This window comes from Augochlora pura, chromosome 3 (genome assembly GCF_028453695.1).
Source record: "Augochlora pura isolate Apur16 chromosome 3, APUR_v2.2.1, whole genome shotgun sequence".
NCBI lineage: Eukaryota > Metazoa > Arthropoda > Insecta > Hymenoptera > Halictidae > Augochlora > Augochlora pura.
In genome coordinates, this window is record NC_135774.1 from 25,513,417 (window position 1) to 25,532,639 (window position 19,223).

The window sequence follows — 19,223 nt, forward strand, 5'->3', positions numbered from 1 at the left end:
ACGTTTACGGGAGATTTGTTGCTAAAATTAAACGACGGAAGCGATCGGAAGAAACGTAGCCCCGAAACGCGGTTGCCGGAGTGTAAATACAGGGTGTCCGTCAAGCCCCGTTTCTATTTCCGTGAGGCGCCGAAAAATTGTACGGTTTTGATCATAAACTGGCACGCGTTTATCGAACGATTCTCTCAAACTCACGTGTTTTCCATTTACATCACCGGCAAAAGGGTGGAGAGGGCCCTCATCTGGCGAAGCGATCCAAGGTCTGGGTAGTCCAAGGTCTGATTTACTATGTTCGCGGCGGTAGACGCGGAAGAGTTGCTCGCAGATATCGATTATATTTTAGCGAACGAGAAAACCCGCGGCGGTATCTGTCAGCGCCAGCTACTTTTACGCAATTGTGTTCGTCAACTTGTTTCGTGATTGCATCGCCGCATAAATTAGTAGCGCGGGCACGGTCTGCATTATGGGACCAGAAGCGACAGACCCCGGGGAACGAAATAATTCGTGCGATCGCACGCGTTTCGGTATAATTGACGTATATAACTGGGGATGTTAGCGGCAGGATATGTCAGCATCCTGTCAACGAGTTCTCACGAGACGCACTTATTCCCTTCAACAATGAAAATTCCAGCCATTACTCGTGCATTGTTCCATTCGAAAGATATCGATTCATAGAACGGAGAAATCTGTGGGACCAACATAGCGAAGTCGCACAAAAGCTGCATAACCGTATCTCAGTTACCGATCTACCTTAGATCATTCCTGCAACTAATTTCTAGACTAATAATGTATTTATTGCAAAAATGTGTAAACGAAATACACAGCGGTGATGATATTAGAAGAATCCAAGAATCTTTGTTTAATTCTTGTTCCGTGCAATTGATTAAGGCAATTTTCAATTCGCCCGGATATCCGCGGTCCACTAATTACAGATGCATCACCGATCCAACCTATCCGAAGAGGTCCATTAAAACGCGCGACAGCGGGGGACTTTTTTCTTCCATTCGATCCACTCAGCCGGAAGTTTAGGATCCCGACTCGTCCCCGCCATTAGGTGGGCGCAAACTTCCTTCGCGACGAAACGAATATGCTCGAAGACGTTCCCCGGCGGCGAGCACGCGCCGCGTTCCAACGGTCTAGGATTGATCACGTGCTAGACGAGAAGCGCAGCATGCAGACGGATGTTCCGTGTTCCCCCGGCGGGGGCGTAAGTAAAGTTTGACAATTGCGTACACAGCCGCGCACGTGTCCGTCATCCCGGGAGCCGCGCGTGCCCCGCGTTCAAGTCACCGGTGGCTTGGGGGAGCTTAAAGAGACAGGGGGAGCACCGCCGGGGTGTCTAGGGAGCTACGAACCGAGAAGAAGAAGAGCAACGAGGCAAAAACCGAGCAGGGAGGAGGAGGGGAACGTTTGATGGAAAAAGTTTCGGAGTGCTGGGGACACCTGAACTCGGTCTATATTTGTTCCACGAAAGCGGGGCAATGTTTTAGACCCGAAAATTTTCGGGATACCGGCTTCGGAATATCGGGGGCTTATTTCGCTGCTGTCGATAGCTTTCCGGAGATTATGCTGTTGACGTTTTAGACACGGAATGCGTGGGGCGAAGTTATAGTGGCGTAAGTCACATTTACGATAATGTTGATTTGTGTTTTGAAATATAATTGAATATTAGGAGAACGTGTGAAATAAATTATGGAGTTGCCATAGATTAACTAAACTCTAAATTATCCTAAGAATGAATTTGGTCAGTAAACAACTCCTTGTTTTCGACAATGAGAAAAATGTGATTTAGATAATCAACTTTGAAATATCGGTCAAAGTTTTTCTTTATTATTCGCTAAAATAATTAAGAAAACTCGGAGATCTATATTTAGGCATCGTTGTAGAAAAGAAGTCTTTCCATTCAGATCTAAATCATGTATTAAAAGACGAACGATGATAATACTTTATATGGTACTAAACAAATTCTCCCCAAAGTTTCAGTAAGAATTACACCAAAATCAATGTCTCGTTTGCAACATTGAATCACTATTAAAGAGTAATTCCTCCGCAGAAAAATAAGAAAACGCACGAGGATCGTAAACCGTGTCAACTCGGTCGTCACAATGACACAAAGAAGTGTCCGATAAGCCATCGGTTGACGCGCGCCCGAAATAGAATAGAAACGGAAAAGGTGGCAAAAATGGCGTTATTTTTAGGCGCGGTTCGAGTGGATCACCGGTTGGTCGCAGGCCCGATACAACGGATCCATCGGTAGTCGCGGATTCCTAGGGTCGTAGACGTCGGAAATTCGATCTCCTTCGAGGACTAAATATAACCAGGAAGTGCCGTGTTGTCGGTGGCAATCCACGTATGTTCTCGTCACCTTGTGGGTCCGGGGGCCGCGCGCATAAACCACGCCGGTAACTGGCCGCGCATACGGTGAAAAAGGACCCGGGCCCCGGCAGTTATTGCGTTAGCCTGGAGCCACGTGGCCGCGTGGGTGCCAAAAGGGCAGAGGTATCATCCGGCGAAGACGGCGAACGCGTCGTCGCTGCGTCGGACGGCGTCGAGGGTGTCGTCGCCCCGGCGACCGGCCGAGTTCGTTCAACTCCGGGATGGGTCCGGGTGACACGAGACACCCAGGGTATCCCGGAAATTTATTGGACTTTGTTAATCGAAGCGCGGTGGGTCCTTGTCCCGCCTAAATGCTTCCGGTCCCCGCGCCTCCCACCGTTTCGTAAATCCTCTGCCCTTCGCGCAATTTATGCGACCGTCTATTTTCTTTAATGACTGCGCCACGGAGAAAGGCACGGTGACGCTGATCGCGGACCACCGTGTAGATATTCCATCCGGGAGAAGGAAGAGCTCTTTAGTCGACGGGAGTTTTATGCGGTTGTCTCTGGTTTGGGACTGTCGCCGTCGTAGGAATAGTCCGGGGAGTTTTAATTGGGTGACCGAGAAAGTTACGTTCCTCGGTTCACGAGCTGGATCAGGCGATTAGGCAATGTCTTAGGCCGTGGTTGCCGTGTAGAACGTGTCTTCGACTAACGGAATTTTGTGTAATAATTGGCTCTTGGATTTGTTCATTGGCGTTAGTTATTAACACCCTGGTGGCAGACATTTTTTGACGATAATAAGGTACCTTTAAGATCACTTATAATTTTATCGTTTTAGTTATCTATTTCTATCGACGTTTCTTTTTAAGTACTTCGAGACGCTTGTCTATAAACCTTAAGGAACCATGCGAAAAATCGATATTAATTATCAGAAAGTATGTGAAGCTATTTTCTCTATCACAGTTGATAAAGACGCGTCAAGTTCTCGTCCCAGTTACCGATAACGATTCGAAAAGCATAGACCACGAGCTGCGTGCATCAGAATTTTTCGAGAAAGGGGTCGCGCGCCGAGGAATTCCTGTCAGCTAGGAAGCTAGACGGTGAAGACCGTGGCGCCGTTGTTTCCGAAAGGCTTTCGAGTAGTATTCTTATCAAGCCATTCATCATTTTTCCTCGAGGACAAGGGCTAATGAGGTCCCGAGCGTGTCCGGGCACGCGCCGAGAGCCGGGAGAGGGTATCCCGGCTCCTCTGTCCCGTCTCCGGCTGCTCGCAAGAGGGTGTCTACTAGCAACTGTTCGAGGCCCGCCGACAAAAATAGCGGGCCGAGTGCGTGGTACCTACGGATGCAACGAGCATTACCATCGACAGGGAGGGAACGGGAAGGGAGAGGACACGTCGGGATTTAGACGTGACGGCCGCCCTTCGGCACGCGAAGGGACGTTGTTCCACGTTCGAGGGATCATCGCGGAGGAAGCTACGTTTCCGGTCCGCGCGGACCCGTCGATTATCGCGATAAAAAAAAAGGACCGACCAAGGACTCGCGACGAGTACGTATCTTCGTTTCCGCGGCGAGTTTTATCGGAATGCAAAGCAATTAGGCTGACACGCGAGAAGGACGGTTCTCTATGACATCGGGAATAGCTGCCGGACATTTAAACCCAGCTCTCTCTCTCTCTCTCTCTCTCCCTCTCTCTCTCTCAGCTGACTGCTCTGGCGGATTTCCTCCGGCATCGCACTCCCGAGCCACTCGACGCTGGCAAAAAATAGATCGCGAGCAGTTAGGCTACTCGGAAACTCGGGAATTACTTTATTACCAACATTGATATCGAATTCGCCGCGGACAAGGTGAGAACTTTGTTCCGACATTGTAGCAGAAGTTTGACCGCGGTGGAAGATACTGTAGACTTAACTAGTGGAAGTTACGGCTGTAAATCAGGTAATTGTGTTCTTTTGTGTACCCCAGAACTCTTCAACCCACAAGAGAACACTTGAGGATGTTCAAAGCGAGAGCATCGCGATGACTCCCTTTTTGTACGGGCGTTAAGTACTGCGTTAAGAAGAGAATAGATTTATGTCTTCCAGGTGCGAAGACGATAAGTTGAAGTCTCAGGGAACGTTCTGTTTAATTATTTCTCAATTATTCGTCGCGAAACGTTGAAATGAAAGCTAGAGTTGTATCATCGAAGGTTGCAAGCGTATTGTTAGATAACAATTCTCAGGAATTATTCTCGTAATTATATTGCACGAATTGTTGGAAATAACCCTGAGCAATTGCAACTTGAAGCTATCCTTCTACCTAAAATTGTTACAGAAAGAGATCCCAAATTTTTATTTTACTTATTTCTGTGCTTTTATTTTATATTATTCAAAGCCACCATTTCCTTCCTAGCTCAACCCAGTCTGGACAATAATGCAATATTTGATTTACCAAGTGGATGAATTTCTCGCAAACAATTTCTCGTTGACCCAAACGGATCGAATGAAAGAATCGAACAATGTAACGGTGATATAAAATTTCCTGGTGAACGAAAAGAAGGTTCTCCAAGGCCAAATTTGAGACGTCGCGTACGCGGGTCCGGTGAAACGGAATGGGAACAGCACGGAATCCCGAAAAAAGGAACCGTTTTCCCAGACAGGAGGGTAGGCGAAGTAAAAGGTCACGAGTCATGCACTTGAAATTCGCCGGCGAAAAGAGAGCAGCCGGCTGCGAGACTATCGGACAAAAGCTTACCCGGTTGTGTTTCAGCCTCGAAATAGCAGCGTCGGGACGTCGACTTTCTCTCTCTCTCTCTCTCTCTTTCTCTCTCTCGGGTATCTCGCGTTCCAACGGAGCAACGACACTTTTCCTTCTTTCTCCTGTTGTCTCCCGGTCTTGCGGTTCCGTCCTGTGCACCGTCGTCGACGACACAACTCCGTCGCGAGGCGAAAAAAAAATGATTTCCCCGGCGGTCGACGGCACCGTCACACCGGTACTTCCGCGGTGATAAATAAATAAATTAGAGAGGGTGGGCAGATACGCGAATCGTCCGGCTACGAGAGGCACTATTCCTCCCCCGACCCTCCATTCAGAGGAAGACCGAGCCAGTCGACGCGCTTTCAACGACTGCACCACGTTGCACTCGTCCTCCCCGTTTGTCCAGGAGCCTTCTTTTTCCTTCTCGACGTTTCCCCACCACCGAACGTCCCGGGGCATTCCCCCCTACTATTTTCACCGCTACGGGGTGGAAACCATGGGATTTCGATGAATCGATGTTTTTCCGAAACGTCCAGCCTTGAACGGAGTGCCAATTTTCAAACAACTATTTCTGGATACATTTTGTGTGTTATTTTTCACCTTCCACGTATTCGTCGATTTTTCTTTCAGAATTCGGTAGGGCATGCTGGAAAATTTCTGTTACTTCTCGTGGTAGGAAATATTCGTGCATTGCCAATCATATTTTTGTCATCGGAAACGTAACACTGATTCATGAAATTTTTTACGCTATCTATTTTGACCATTTTAAAAAGATTTTCCTTTTCAATAATATATTGAAAGTCTTGTCATGTGGTCTAAAGTTTAAACATCCACGATTTTGTTAAAGGAAACTTTACAATGTGATACTTTGTGTTTGAAAAAGGCTCATTCCATTTTGCTATAAAATATAAATATATATAAATTTTGCAATATTAAAAAATGTCTCATCAAAAATATATTACTAAAATGTCTAAATTAAATATATTTGCACATTTGGATAATTTCGACTCATTCGACCGGCACCGTCATGCGTTAATTTGTTTGTACTATGTGCCGGTCACCAATGGCCAGCGCATACCAGCGACAGTCGTGTCTGACCAAGACGGAAGTATCTACTTAAGCGCCCAAAGACCGTGTTACGGTTCCGAAAACGGCGAAAGGAAAATAAGCGTGTAACGGGAAAACATACAAGATATGTTTGTGGAATTTGATTTTGGTGTAGGTATGGTATCCGATGATGTGGAAATTGGTAGGGCTGTACCGTTCCGACGCGTCATCTCGGAGATCCAGTCGGCTTTTAGGGAACAGGCTATTTTTTCCGTGTTCTTTGTCTTCGTCGTATCCGCCGGAACTAGAGCTCGATGCACTTTTTCTGGCATCTCGTTCATCCTCTGCCTAACACCACGTCTCCTCCTCAGACTCTCTACTATCAAGAACAGTATTAATTTAAAGAAGAAATAAAACTTTAGTCTCGCGTAACTCTGACTTACAGACGAACCAATTATCGAAAAGATCTCCACAAGTCCAATACGATAACGACCTAATTATGTTATAATATATATATATATTCTCTTATCATTACCGAAGCAGGGTCAACACGATCGAATTGTGGTGGTGTAGACATTTATTCATACATTATAAAGTCTGCGATGCTGCATGGAGTTAGATTCCGTTCCAGCCGCCATTTTTGTCGAAATTCCGGCGGAATGATCACGATTTCCGGAGGTGTGATTATTTTAGAGACCGAAGACGCGGCTGGAACCATTAGCCGTGATAGTGCGTGTTAGCAGAGATGCATGTCGACGAAGTTCTGCTTGTTCTTGTAGATCGGACCCCAGGAGCCGTACTTCTCGTTTTTCGTCGGCTGCGCCGTTTGCGTTCGATACACCGACGATGCCTGGCCATGCTTGTCCTTCCTGTAATTCGACAAATTATTTAACAACCCTTTCGGCCGCCAACTTTTCGACGATATCAACGAAAAGTTTAAACTGAATCAGTACTTGATGTCAGGGTAAGCAGTCTTGATCGTCGAAGTTTCAATGTTAGTGAAGACCATCTTGATTCTCTTCAAGCGTCCTCGATCTTCCGTCACCTATTAACACAAATGAATGACCGCAAGCTCCAAGATCCTTAGAATTTGCTGAAGCGATGAGACACCACCGTGAAATTCTGCTCGGATCGAATCCCTGAAATTAGAGTTTCCGTTACATATATATCTTGGTATTGCAATAGTTCTCGAGGTACAGAGATACTCACTCTATGGCACGTGATGCAAATGAACTAGAACCAAAAGTTCTAAGCGGTTTGCAGTGTTACCACGTCGACTGCCCTTGCGAGTTCGGAGATTTTTTGCGAGTCTATCGAAACAACAGAAAATCATAATCGTACGATCAGACATAAAATTGACAAAGTTCGATGAAAATCGTTCACATTAGAAGGGACACTGTTCGCGGAGAGAACGAGAAAACAGGTTCCAACTGCGTTTATTGTATTACGCGGTTGCTCCGCGTCATCAAAGATTGATATGCTCAAAAGACGATTGTACGATCGATCGACTATTTCAGGTGACTATTCGTAGCAAATCTGGAACCTGTTTGCGATATTTACCTGACACTGGGCAAAAAGGTCGGTGTGTTGCCTTGGCAATCTAAGACTTTGCACCTCATCGACACATAGATCTTCACGATCAACACGAAACACTGGTCGAAATACTCTAGCAGGATCTCGGAGATCTGAAAGATCGACTTATGCGAATCACTTGAGCGAGACTCGAAACGGACGATTATAAAACTTTGGGCAACAAACGTCTCGCGAAATCTTCAGGAAGACTGCAGGATCCCCGGCGATCCCGCGGCTCTTACATAGGCTCTGCGTGTCCCCTACTTCGCGCGAAATCGAGTGGGGACCGATCACGATCTCCTCGATCGGTTGGCGGAATTTTTGATCGGTTTAACGATTCGAAAACGTGACTCGATCGCAAAATAAGTGGGGTGTCGATCCGAGTTTCCCCCCAAAAGAGATCTCTGCGACAGGTCGTCGCGAAAATCGAGGACAAAATGACGGAGATCCAGATACGTTAACGGAAAAACATGTCGTGAATAATTTAGCTGGCTGATGAATCAAAGTTTCATTCCTCGAATGGCAATCTCGTTTTTCAAGGCGTGAAAATAGATTGGCCGGTGGATAAATTAATGACGATGAGCCATTAGGTAATAAACAGATTTCATAAATTTTCCTCGACTACCGATCTAGTCGTGGACGGTCATGGATCGTCTCGGTTGATCGGGAAGAATAAACATCGGTTATATAGCGCGAAGACTATAATTCTCTCGCTGCGACACGGCTCCGAGGACCAGGACTATTATCATTCGGTCTAAAACAAACTGAGCGTTTGTTCCCGGCACCGAGAGGAAAATTTCGGAGTCCACGAAGCTGCTGAACTAACTTTAGGGTGAGGAATGGGACACCTAATGGTCGTAAAGGGCCCCGTCGCGTAAATCAACGGCATATCAATCTTTTTTCACCGAAGTCTCTCGAAGATCTCGATCGCGGAGGAATAATTAGCTTTATCTGTTTTCCTATTCTTCCTCCGATCGCGTAACCACGTAAACGCCCGAGCCGTGCCCAATACAGTAAATTATGCACCTCGCGACAAATAAAAAATAAAACTGTTCTGCTTGCCATCAACGACAAACTAGAATCTGACGCAACATCGCTCTCAGGTGTCATCAGGTGTTACTTTCAAGTAAGCAAGCTGTTTTATGATAAAAAGATTAACTATCCCAGATCGGGAATTTTTTTCCTTAATAAAATTTCCACTGTTTATTATACGAATATTTCATAATTATTATGATTTTTAATAAATTCTTACAGTGACCCCTATAACCCCCTCCCCTTCCATTCCAGGTGGAAGTTTCCATTAAACCGTAGCGTGAACATATTCAAGGAGAAATAATTCACCACGTAAAATGTTAATTCCGACAGTCTATCGATTACCGATTATTTGTTCGGTCTTTATATCTAGAATAAACGCAGCAATGCGTAAGGTAAATAAGTACTGTATTTAAATAGCGTTTGATATACATTTAAATAAAATATTTATAATTCTGTGTATAAAATAACATCTATATAATTTTTCGTGGATGGATATTTCTATCACATTTACAGTAATATATAAATTTATTGCGTTATACTTATTTTACATATACAAGCATCTATGTTGCCTCCACCATGTTGACCTTACTCTTTGGTGTAAGATTTATTAAATGATTGGAATTTTCAGCCAACTCGGAGATGCTGATCCTACCTCGTTGTTTCACGAATTTTGCAACAGCTTCGAACTCCTCCTGAGAAATGTAAATGAATTTCCCTCTGTCGTCTATTACACCTGTTAGACTTCCATTCGCTTGTAACTCTGTGATTCTTTCAACGACGCTTTCAGCCTTGAGACTGAATACAGCAGCTAGATCTTCCAGGACTACTACTTTACTATCTTTAATGTATTGTACAAATGCTTCTAATAGATCTTCCTCATCCTCTTTCGTGTCGTCCTCGTAGCCTTCTTCTTCTATACTAAATGCTTCTTTCATTTTTAAATATTCTTCATACTCTTTCTTCTCTTTCTCCTCTCTGGCTTTCTTTTCAGCATCTTCTTGTTTCTGTTCTTCTTCGAGTTCCTTTTCATATTGCTTGTCCCTTTGCTCTTGAATCAGCTGATCCCTCTTTTTGCGCTCTTCCCTGTCTCTTACCGCTACTTCCCTTTGTAATTTCTTCTCTGCTTTCGCAGCTAATTTTGCCCTCTTCTTGGCTCCCATTTTTTGGTCAGACGGATCTGGTTTCTCGTCTGCTTCATCATTGGCTTCATTCCCTGATGCATCTTCGTCTTCCTGATTCTGCGGAACTGTAGTCGCTTGCAGACGACGTCTGGTGGTTCTTTGACCCGCTGCCCTCCTTATTCTCTTCTCTGGAGCAGCTTGTGCAGTAGTTGGCTTCTTTTCCGTAACTATAGCATATCCAAAGGAGGAGCAAATATTTCAAATTAATATATATATAACCTAAAACTTTGTTATGACAAACGAAAATACGATTCATAATGGAAACCTTGAGTTTCTAAGTGATAGACTTTTTCTACATATTAATATTGTATCTGTTTGATTAAAGCAATAATTATACGAAAAACGCTCATAACATCTGTTTCAAAATAAACCAAGAGGTTAGGAAGTTTTGTTGCAGGTACTGTTTTAATGAAATATTTGTGAAAATGTATGATTGAATTGCGAGGCACGTACCGCGTGTTCTTTTCAAAAATACCATGCAAATCACAATCAAAAGCAGAATTACAATAGCCAGGAAAGTTAATAAGGTAACGTCCATTTTTTTTTTATTTATCAAAAACTACACATTGTCAGCAAAGTATACATCTGCGTATACAGTGATTGATCCTACTTCTGCTCACCGTCAGGCCGAAGCTCAATCTGTTAGCGGAGGTTAGTGTAGAAATTTTCTTGACTCTGATTGGTTGAGAGTTTACCGGTGAGATAGTGCTGCCCTCTCAATCAAAGAAAAAGAGAGAAAACAAAAGAGCATGAAACCAGACAACTACATGTGGAGCAAGTTACACCGACGTACAATGTAACTTGTCTCATTCTACCGTGTTTGCGGTCATACTCTTTTACAGCAACCTCCACATGGTGAGACTCAGGCAGTGGACGTAATTTTTGATTTCCAATAAGTTATAGATCGGAAGAAACTTTTATTATTCTATAACTAATTTGAAATTGATAATTACATAGAGCTAATGGCTGTGAAGTAATATTGATATAAAATGGATTTTTTAAATAGTAAATAAACGCAAAAATAGACTCGGCAAATACGTTTTCCAGAATCCTATTAAGTAACATGTTCTATTATTTAAAGCTTCTTTAAATATCGAATTTCGCGCCGCTTGTCTCTGATGGCGCGTCAACCGAACGAATGCGCAGAAAAGGTGAGACCGCAAACACGACAGATTGTTAGGTTTCCTAACCATGTGCTCAATCACACATACAATTTTATGAGTATCGTTCTCTTTCTTTTCAACCGATTTCGTACTTTTTACAATACTTCCACAAAGTCGAATGCGCAGTAAAATGGTAGGGATGTCCGAGCCAGCTTAGGGAGCACTAAACGTGCATAGAAGTAGGACCCATTACTGAAGTGCATACATATGTACACGTGTATTGACATAGCAGAGCCCTGTGACCAGTGGCGCCTCTCGCATAAATTTCAACGGTTGTTTTCTTAGGTGACGTGTTCTGTCTGCGTACTGCTGTCTCTCACATAATTTTCATTGCAGTTCAATATTTTTATCGTGCTATCAAAAGCACGCTAATTCGTAATCATGTTAAAACACGGAGGTGTAATCCTCGTCTTTCTGTGCATCCTCGAGTATGGTACGGGTCTGTACTTTCACATCGGTGAAACTGAGAGAAAATGTTTCATCGAAGAGATTCCAGATGATACGACAGTTCTCGGTGTGTATGAAACATTCGAATTAATGAAAGTAATATCTGTTCGTGTCAATCTCATCAATGACAGTACCGTGTTTCATGTTTCCGCTTTTTGCAGTAAATTACAAGGTCGAAGTATACGACCCCCGAGCCGACGACTTCATTCGCAGCAGTCCGGGAATGGGAATGCACGTGGAAGTTAGCGATCCGGATGACAAAATAATTCTTTCGAGAGTGTACAGTTCAGAGGGACGAATTTCATTCACTTCTCACACCCCTGGAGAACATGTTATTTGCCTATATTCCAACACCAGTGCTTGGTTCAGTGGTACTCAGTTGGTGTGTGAACTGCATTTATATGAACATCCTATATTTCTAGCTACTCCTTACTTAGTGCCAAAGGACTCTGATCCTTAATAATTAATCCTTACTTTCTTTTTTTGTTGATTTGAACTTGGACTATTTTATTTGTCTGACATAAGTTGTTTCTTTTAATTTCCAGCGTGTCCATTTGGACATTCAAGTGGGTGAACATGCTATTGAGTATGCCAATATCAAACAAAAGGAACAGTTCACTGAATTAGAACTGAGAATACGTCAACTTCTTGACCAAGTAGACCAGATAACCAAGGAACAAAATTACCAGAGGGTAACTGGTTGTTCTAAGGCGTGTTTCAATTTCCACTTGCATTTGAATTAATATCTGTAATCTTTCTCTTTCAGTACCGAGAAGAACGCTTCCGGCAAACATCCGAAAGCACGCATAGACGGGTGCTCTGGTGGTCCCTCACACAGTCTGTGGTTCTCTTGATTATGGGTTTATGGCAAATGAAACATTTGAAGAACTTCTTTGAAGCAAAGAAATTAGTGTAAAGTAGGTTCGACTTATTCCTAGGCTATTAGACATTTTTAATTTTTCCTTCGTCATCGTGTAAAACTCATTTTAATTTATTCAAAAAAAGAAAAATCGAATATTGTAAGCATAGAATAATGGTCCGTTTCAATGAACAATTTAATCTGTGGCTGTGTCCACTGAGGTTCCTCAATCAAGTATGTACTCGTTTGAAATAAGCGACTTTTTATTGTAACGAAAACAATGTATAATGCAATTTTTCATAGGAATAAAAGTCTATTGTAATTTTCAAAAAGGTTTGTCTTGTTCTTATGTTTACATATTTATATAACAGTTAACAGGCAGCATACGCATGCGAGGAATTAACAAAATGGCGGTTGAATGAGCATGTGAACTCCCCTTTAGACCACGTGACAATATCACATAGAAATACAATGCTGAGTACGCACATGTCGCGTACAGTGATTCAGTAAATGCAAATCGTTTCGAATTATTAAAAAATCGGAATCGTTGCATTGGGAAAGTGATTAGTGACATTGTATGCACGAAGAAAAGTCGAAATGTTTACGATTCGACACGCAGTTCGGTGTGCAAATAAATTAGCTATTGCGCAAGAGTTTACAAGTTTACATCGGACATTATTGATATCTAAAAATTGTGTTCATATTAATTTTGATAAAAGATTCGTCTCCCGAACGCAGACGAAATTTTGTAATATACCGCAAGAAGATGAAGACAAAACTGCGAAGCATTTCCTTGGAAAGGTCGACAGAAAGATGAAACTTGAGTTCACCTGTAAAAAGTGTAACCATAGAAACAGTAAACTGATTTCAAAAGTTGCATATGAGGAAGGGGTAGTTATAGTTCGATGTGACAACTGCAAGAATAATCATTTGATAGCTGACAATCTTGGATGGTTTGAAGAAATGAAAACAACTAAAAACATAGAAAGATTTCTGTTAAAAAAAGGAGAGACGGTTAAAAAAGTTATGAACGATGTAGATGGTTACATCGAAATTTCTCCGAAAACGGAGAAATAATGATAGAAAAGAGAAAATACCATCATTTACAAATCTTATTGGATCAAAAGGCGTTGCAGAAGAAAGAAGGAACTTCAGAGGACAAATAGGGAATTAAATATTTAAGCTGATGTAAATATTTCGAAATTTATTGTATACCACATATAGCTCTAATATTACGTGTAACTTATATACGTAAAAAATAATATCGGAAAAGTTTGGTCAGTATCGAAAGACTTGAAGATTTGTTTTTGATCCTTCAAATTAAAAATACTAGAACTAGCGTTGTATTTACCGTGTCATACATACTTTGAACGTTTTTTAACGATTGCATGTAATGTAAATATTATTACTTGTATGTACAATTTGGTGGAAAATATATATATATTTGAAAAATATTTTTCAGGTCGTATAAAAATTTGATGAGCTTGCCCATTTGGGTAATTTAACTTTCTTGCGCAGATGGCTTCGTTGTCTTACACAATTTAATATCAATAAATTTGAATGGCAGACCTTGGCACATGATATAGGAGTTACTGAGTTATGGCAAACTCTAATTAAGAAAATATGAATATTTATATAAATAATTATGAAGTATGCATGTATACAATACACTTTTCATAAAACTATGTTTCACTTAATAATATGATACATAGTTAAAACTTTTATAAATGTATATGTTTATATAGTACATAAGTATATAAAATATATGTATAAGAAACCTGGGGAATGACTTATTGTTTTCCGCTTATCACGTATAATATTATATACTATTGCATGATATCATTAACTTCAAAGATCTTAGTAGTAGAAACTGTAATCGAAGTTACTACGTCACTGTAATAAAGACCTAATCATAGTATGATAATAACAGTAATTAAATATCTCTAAGTACACCATATATTCAAATAACATGCAAATTTAACTCTGAATCTCTGCAGAGATTTTAATAAAACTTATCTCGACTTTCTTATCTAATTTTACGATATAAGGCACCTATATCATTTCGTTGCGATCAGTCGGTTGTATATTTTAAAGAATTAGCGATCGATTTTTTGAAAAAAATTATTTCATTTTGTTTATATTATAATTAACTATTCCTAAACAATTCACAATGATTAAATAGACTAGTATCTCTTAAACTAATCTTTACAGAAGACGAATATCATTTTCACTTCCGCGAATATATAAGTATATATAACAAAATTATAAAATATCAACACCACTGTTTCGTTATACAGACAATGGTAGGAATGTTCTTATTCTAGTCATAATGTAGACTAGTGTTACTTTTATCGTTTTGGAGAATTAGAATCTCTGAATTAAAAATAATTAATATTTTTACGAAACGGAAATTTTTTTGGACTTTTTATACCCTTTTTGGTTTTGATACAATTGCATATTCACTATTATTAAAGACTTTATGCTGTGGACCAGTTGTACTGCTGGCAGAACCAGCCTCGGACTGGCTCGATTTTTTTCTAATAACACCATATCCGAGATGACTATCATCTGCTAATCTAACAGCGGACATATCTTCTACAATATCATAATGAGACCAAGCAGTGGTAGTGTCGATCGTAGAATTATTTAACGAAACATTGGAATGTGAATTCTGAGAAACATTGCTAAAATTCCCGAATTTAAATGTACCCTTTTGATTGATTTTGCTCGCCGATCCAAAGTGCTCTAACTTGTCGTAATCAGGTTCATCAATGGGTTTACTCGACACATTAGTTGTCGACGTGGTTATTGGATTATCAGAAATACTAGACTTACTTTTCGATGAGATTTGGGATGAGATAAGGGGCATCACAGTTTCATATTGGAAGTCGTCCTCGTTCTCTTTCCCTTTGTCACCGTGTAATAACGAGTTCGTTCGCTCTGTGTGATGTATAGTATCAATACCATGAGTTTTCCACGCATCGTTTCTTACTTCAACTAAATCGTACGAGTGTCTCTCTTCGTCGTCAAATATCGAACTCCCTATTGTTTTCTGGGACAATTCCGGCGAATTGTCTCGATTCAACACCTTGTATTCTTCGCACGCGGACGAGTCTGGTAACTCAGAGTCTGCATTCTTCTTATCCGGCAAACCTTGGAACGCATATTTCCGTGGTGGTTTAGCGGGTTTAGACTTGAGAAGAGAAGAGGAAGGTTTACTAGATAAATTAGCGTCCGTGTTTGAAGACGAGATTGATTGCTTTTGGGAATTTTGCGGAGTTGAAAAGTCAATGTCAATTAAATTACCAGAACTATTTGGGGAGGGAGGTAATGCTGCTCTGGAGCCTGCTTCCATAGACAAGGCAGCATGATACTGAGCATCGTTGCACTCAATGGCTGGATTACCTTCTTCGTTCATTAGTTTCTTCATAGATTTCATCTTCGCATACATACATCTGAAGATTTCTTGTTGGCTGCTGTGTTCCATACGAAACGAACCTTCTCCCGACTCGCATTTTCTGCCTGCCTCAAAAATGAACTTGCCATCTTTGTAGCCGTATCTTCTGATATATCTGTACGGCCAAGTAAATAGAACTACATCGCCATCCATTAATTTGATATTAGCTGCAGCCACTACCAGGGTATAATTTCTACATTCTAGGCCACATCGTTTGGATGCATCTGTTTCTACAACTTTCACAGAAAATACTCCTTCTCCACTGGTACAATATAAATCGTTGTTCTCTTCTATAGTTTGGTTAGACACGCTATCTTTGAATGCAACCAACTGAAATGCAGTAATCCAATGACTCATGTCTGATTCTGAGTAACATCCGAAATAATGGATTCCAGATTTTGTTACTACCTGTTCGAACAAAATAATAAAAAGAAATAGTAACACGCTGCAGTAAAATGCATTACAAACACATCAACGATACTTACAGTAAACACATGCGATTGGTTGCTAGGTGCAATTTTGATGCATGCATCCAAAGTGATGATGCGTGGTGTATGTAACTGTAGAATAGCTTCTTCCTGGTTATCGTAGATCTCCACGCGCTTGATTCCATAGTTACTGGTTCTGAATAATTGGCAAAACCTTTTGTGCCATGTTTTCTACAACAGAATAACATTTGATACAATCAGTGTTTCTCAACTTATCGACTATGGTTAAAATATCTCAGATATTTTCTTTAATAATCCGTTTCCTATAAAATTGTTTACTTCTTTCTCAAGTTAAAAAAAAAAAATTGAGTGCTAGTTTTTGCGAATTACATTAATGTGAACGTTCCCGTCAAGCATGCGTGATCCAGTTTCAAATTAAAATTATGCCGCGGAAACGTGTCGGTACGCAACGGAAAACGGATGAGAAACGCTGTGACATATTACAGAAAATTTCGAAGAAAATATTGCTGTGAATCAAGCGTGACGTGTATCACGTTGCATCCAGCGCGATCTCGAACGCGACTGATACGTCTGTAACTCGATCTCGCGCTGCTTTGTAGGTTATTCCTCGGTGACGATGACTGATAACGAGAGATGGATCATTTGCATCCGGCGACGAAGACAATGGGCAAGAAACGAAGTCGCGGCGGTTATGTCTACCAGTCTACGAGACGCGAGCTGTAAATCTATGCCGATGTGAAACCAACCTTGAGTTGGCCTAGCATTCCTTGAGGCGGTAACAGCAGAATCCCTTGCAGCAGAGGTTCCTCGGGCTCCATCGTTCACCGCGGACCATCAGCAGATAGTCTCGTGGGTTGTTGCACTAGGTGCGCGGCCCTGTCCCTCGTGCAATTTCGAAAAACGGTATTTTTCCACTTTCACTCCCACTTTTCACCGACGACGGTGCTATTCCTCTCACTGGTTCGCCTAGGCTCGTTTCCCGTACGGCTAGCTCGTGCGCGTTCCTTCTGTCAGTTTTCCCGGAGACGTTCAGCCCATCATATTGTACGGTGCTTGACATTGCACGGAATGTTTGGGTGGCTGTGTCGCGTTAACTTCGCCCAGATTTCCGGTGGAAAAATCGTCCAGCGATGTGTGCAGTACGTGTGGAGCCGCGCGATCTATACATGCACGAGCGGTACAGTCGCTGCATGGTTCCCGTACACATTCGGAGCCAACTGTCGGAGCTCTAATAGAGGCTAGCACGTAGCCGCCGTGCCGCACGATGTCACCCGAATCGTCGCGAACGGCGCTATTCCAGCAGATAACTCGCCTCTTCTGTTATGTTTCGACGCATTATACTAGCGGGACACTGTTTGCCACGAATTTCGTTATCGTTCATCGTTATTCTTGTACCGAGCACCGTGGAATCACACATGCGATTAGCACGTTTCCATTGCAGCCGCGTGCCATTCAAACGCCGTAGTAATGTTTTCGGCGACAACTGTCGGAAGACCGACGGACCTTCTTCCGGTTCCGGTGGACCGGAACTGGCGGAACCACCTGGAACTAAGGGCTGCTTCAAGGGTACAAAACTTGAACCCTTTTTGGCGGTTTATTCAATTTTTGTCAGTTTCTGATACAAAAGTTTGCCGATAAGAAGTACAATAGAATTCTTATTGTAAACGAGAAGATAACGAGACAATAGGTGTAAAAGCTTTAGAAAACAGTTTACATAGTATATTTAATAGAGATTATTAAGGCAACAGGTAAAGAACACAGTAAAATAGTCATTAAAAAGATAACGACTGATTGTATACAGAAACGCGAGGAAATGTTTTGTATTATAGATTGTACATACTGCTAATTTACTGAAAATATTATTTTCAGACAATAAAAATTGTGTCATTTTATCCACGAAATTTGAGGACTAAGCAATTCTAATTGTAGGATATTGTGCACAAAATAAAATATATTACATTTCATTGGCCCCGTATAATAAATATGTATAGATCGCAGAAATTAATATTACGGATGGATAGTCGACGAATAAATGAAATATTGCATGTCATGCAGACAATGGAGAAAGAGTCGCGCGTGCAACGTGTGATTTTTCTAATGGTGACGACCTCGCGTAGGTTGCAACAATATAACCGACGCCATCGGCGTTATCTCTGTTTTCGCTACACGGAAGTGGTATACCGCTGCGTTCCACCGGCCGATATGAAACAATACAATTGTCTCCTGCGTTGATAGACAGCGCGACGTTAACTGTTGATGTCTTGCACGCTGGTCGATCGAAAGCAATCTATTGTAAACGCGACAGCACAGAATATCAACCCAAATACATAGCGTATGCGCATGCTACGGATCTCCACTTAGCGTTGCATCGAATCATAATTTTTCTCTCGACCTGCTTGGTTACACCGTGCTCGACTTTTTGTCAGCTGGATTCCATTCTGATTATATACCTCTGATGACTATACATCTGTAAATAAATTCCTCTTGCGTTTGTAACAGTTGAATGCAAAGAATTTCTTTTAACTTACAAAATTCTCATTAGAATGTAGATTGAAATGGACGATATAGAATATATTATTACAAACATAATTCTTCTCTAACCATATAACAGTGAGGATCGATATTGATTCGTGGCAAGTGTTTTCCGTGAAACATGATAATTTGTTTATATAAATAATTTATAATTTACGTAATTTACATGTAATAAACATACAAAAGTTCTATCAACCTTCTAGCTGCTCCGAATATAACAAATAATATTTAAATGTATTTAAAATTGCAGCAAAGTTGTATCAAAAGTATATTCGTACAGTTGCAAAATTGTATTATAAAGTACAATAAAACTTTTGTATGTTTATTATATAAAAATAAGCGTAAATTAACGCATACCTTTAGTTTCTTTCATTTCCTACGTCGATATATAAATAAATGTACTCGCATTGGTTCAATTTCGCTCGTCC

General features: G+C 41.4%; 4 protein-coding genes and 1 long non-coding RNA gene across 5 annotated transcripts; 2 read left to right on the forward strand and 3 right to left on the reverse strand.

Annotated features, from left to right (window-relative positions):
* Positions 1-6,659: 6,659 nt before the first annotated feature.
* Positions 6,660-7,237, reverse strand: LOC144478993 (uncharacterized). Its single transcript, XR_013495434.1, has 2 exons — positions 7,054-7,237; positions 6,660-6,969 (listed from the first exon to the last, which is right to left on the reverse strand). It is a non-coding gene; the product is annotated as an uncharacterized LOC144478993 (long non-coding RNA).
* A 1,896-nt stretch (positions 7,238-9,133) lies between these two features.
* Positions 9,134-10,500, reverse strand: Ddrgk1 (DDRGK domain containing 1). The gene is made up of 2 exons (XM_078197426.1): positions 10,342-10,500; positions 9,134-10,055 (listed from the first exon to the last, which is right to left on the reverse strand). The coding sequence occupies exons 1-2, from the start codon at positions 10,424-10,426 to the stop codon at positions 9,268-9,270; spliced, it is 873 nt and encodes a 290-aa protein (XP_078053552.1). The 5' UTR covers positions 10,427-10,500; the 3' UTR covers positions 9,134-9,267.
* Positions 10,501-11,286: 786 nt separating this feature from the next.
* On the forward strand, positions 11,287-12,693 carry Eca (transmembrane p24 trafficking protein eclair). The gene is made up of 4 exons (XM_078197427.1): positions 11,287-11,565; positions 11,660-11,880; positions 12,044-12,190; positions 12,265-12,693. Exons 1-4 carry the CDS (start codon positions 11,433-11,435, stop codon positions 12,412-12,414), a joined length of 651 nt encoding a protein of 216 aa, XP_078053553.1. The 5' UTR covers positions 11,287-11,432; the 3' UTR covers positions 12,415-12,693.
* A 125-nt stretch (positions 12,694-12,818) lies between these two features.
* On the forward strand, positions 12,819-13,961 carry LOC144467609 (DNL-type zinc finger protein). The gene is made up of 2 exons (XM_078176496.1): positions 12,819-13,545; positions 13,820-13,961. Exon 1 carries the CDS (start codon positions 12,955-12,957, stop codon positions 13,432-13,434), a length of 480 nt encoding a protein of 159 aa, XP_078032622.1. The 5' UTR covers positions 12,819-12,954; the 3' UTR covers positions 13,435-13,545; positions 13,820-13,961.
* On the reverse strand, positions 13,547-18,045 carry Dok (docking protein homolog). Its single transcript, XM_078176495.1, has 3 exons — positions 17,010-18,045; positions 16,300-16,473; positions 13,547-16,222 (listed from the first exon to the last, which is right to left on the reverse strand). The coding sequence occupies exons 1-3, from the start codon at positions 17,079-17,081 to the stop codon at positions 14,783-14,785; spliced, it is 1,686 nt and encodes a 561-aa protein (XP_078032621.1). The 5' UTR covers positions 17,082-18,045; the 3' UTR covers positions 13,547-14,782.
* Between the last annotated feature and the right edge of the window lie 1,178 nt (positions 18,046-19,223).

What these genes read in the sequence shown, in the direction of transcription:
- Ddrgk1 (XM_078197426.1), bottom strand. Translation starts at nt 10,426, where the DNA reads ATGGACGTTACCTTATTAACTTTCCTGGCTATTGTAATTCTGCTTTTG. An exon ending in ATTTTTGAAAAGAACACGCG is followed by an intron (nt 10,056 to 10,341) that starts GTACGTGCCTCG and finishes GATATGCTATAG; the next exon opens with TTACGGAAAAGAAGCCAACT.
- Eca (XM_078197427.1), top strand. Translation starts at nt 11,433, where the DNA reads ATGTTAAAACACGGAGGTGTAATCCTCGTCTTTCTGTGCATCCTCGAG. An exon ending in AGATGATACGACAGTTCTCG is followed by an intron (nt 11,566 to 11,659) that starts GTGTGTATGAAA and finishes CGCTTTTTGCAG; the next exon opens with TAAATTACAAGGTCGAAGTA. An exon ending in AGGAACAAAATTACCAGAGG is followed by an intron (nt 12,191 to 12,264) that starts GTAACTGGTTGT and finishes TTTCTCTTTCAG; the next exon opens with TACCGAGAAGAACGCTTCCG.
- LOC144467609 (XM_078176496.1), top strand. Translation starts at nt 12,955, where the DNA reads ATGTTTACGATTCGACACGCAGTTCGGTGTGCAAATAAATTAGCTATT.
- Dok (XM_078176495.1), bottom strand. Translation starts at nt 17,081, where the DNA reads ATGGAGCCCGAGGAACCTCTGCTGCAAGGGATTCTGCTGTTACCGCCT. An exon ending in GAATGCTAGGCCAACTCAAG is followed by an intron (nt 16,474 to 17,009) that starts GTTGGTTTCACA and finishes ATTCTGTTGTAG; the next exon opens with AAAACATGGCACAAAAGGTT. An exon ending in ACCAATCGCATGTGTTTACT is followed by an intron (nt 16,223 to 16,299) that starts GTAAGTATCGTT and finishes TTGTTCGAACAG; the next exon opens with GTAGTAACAAAATCTGGAAT.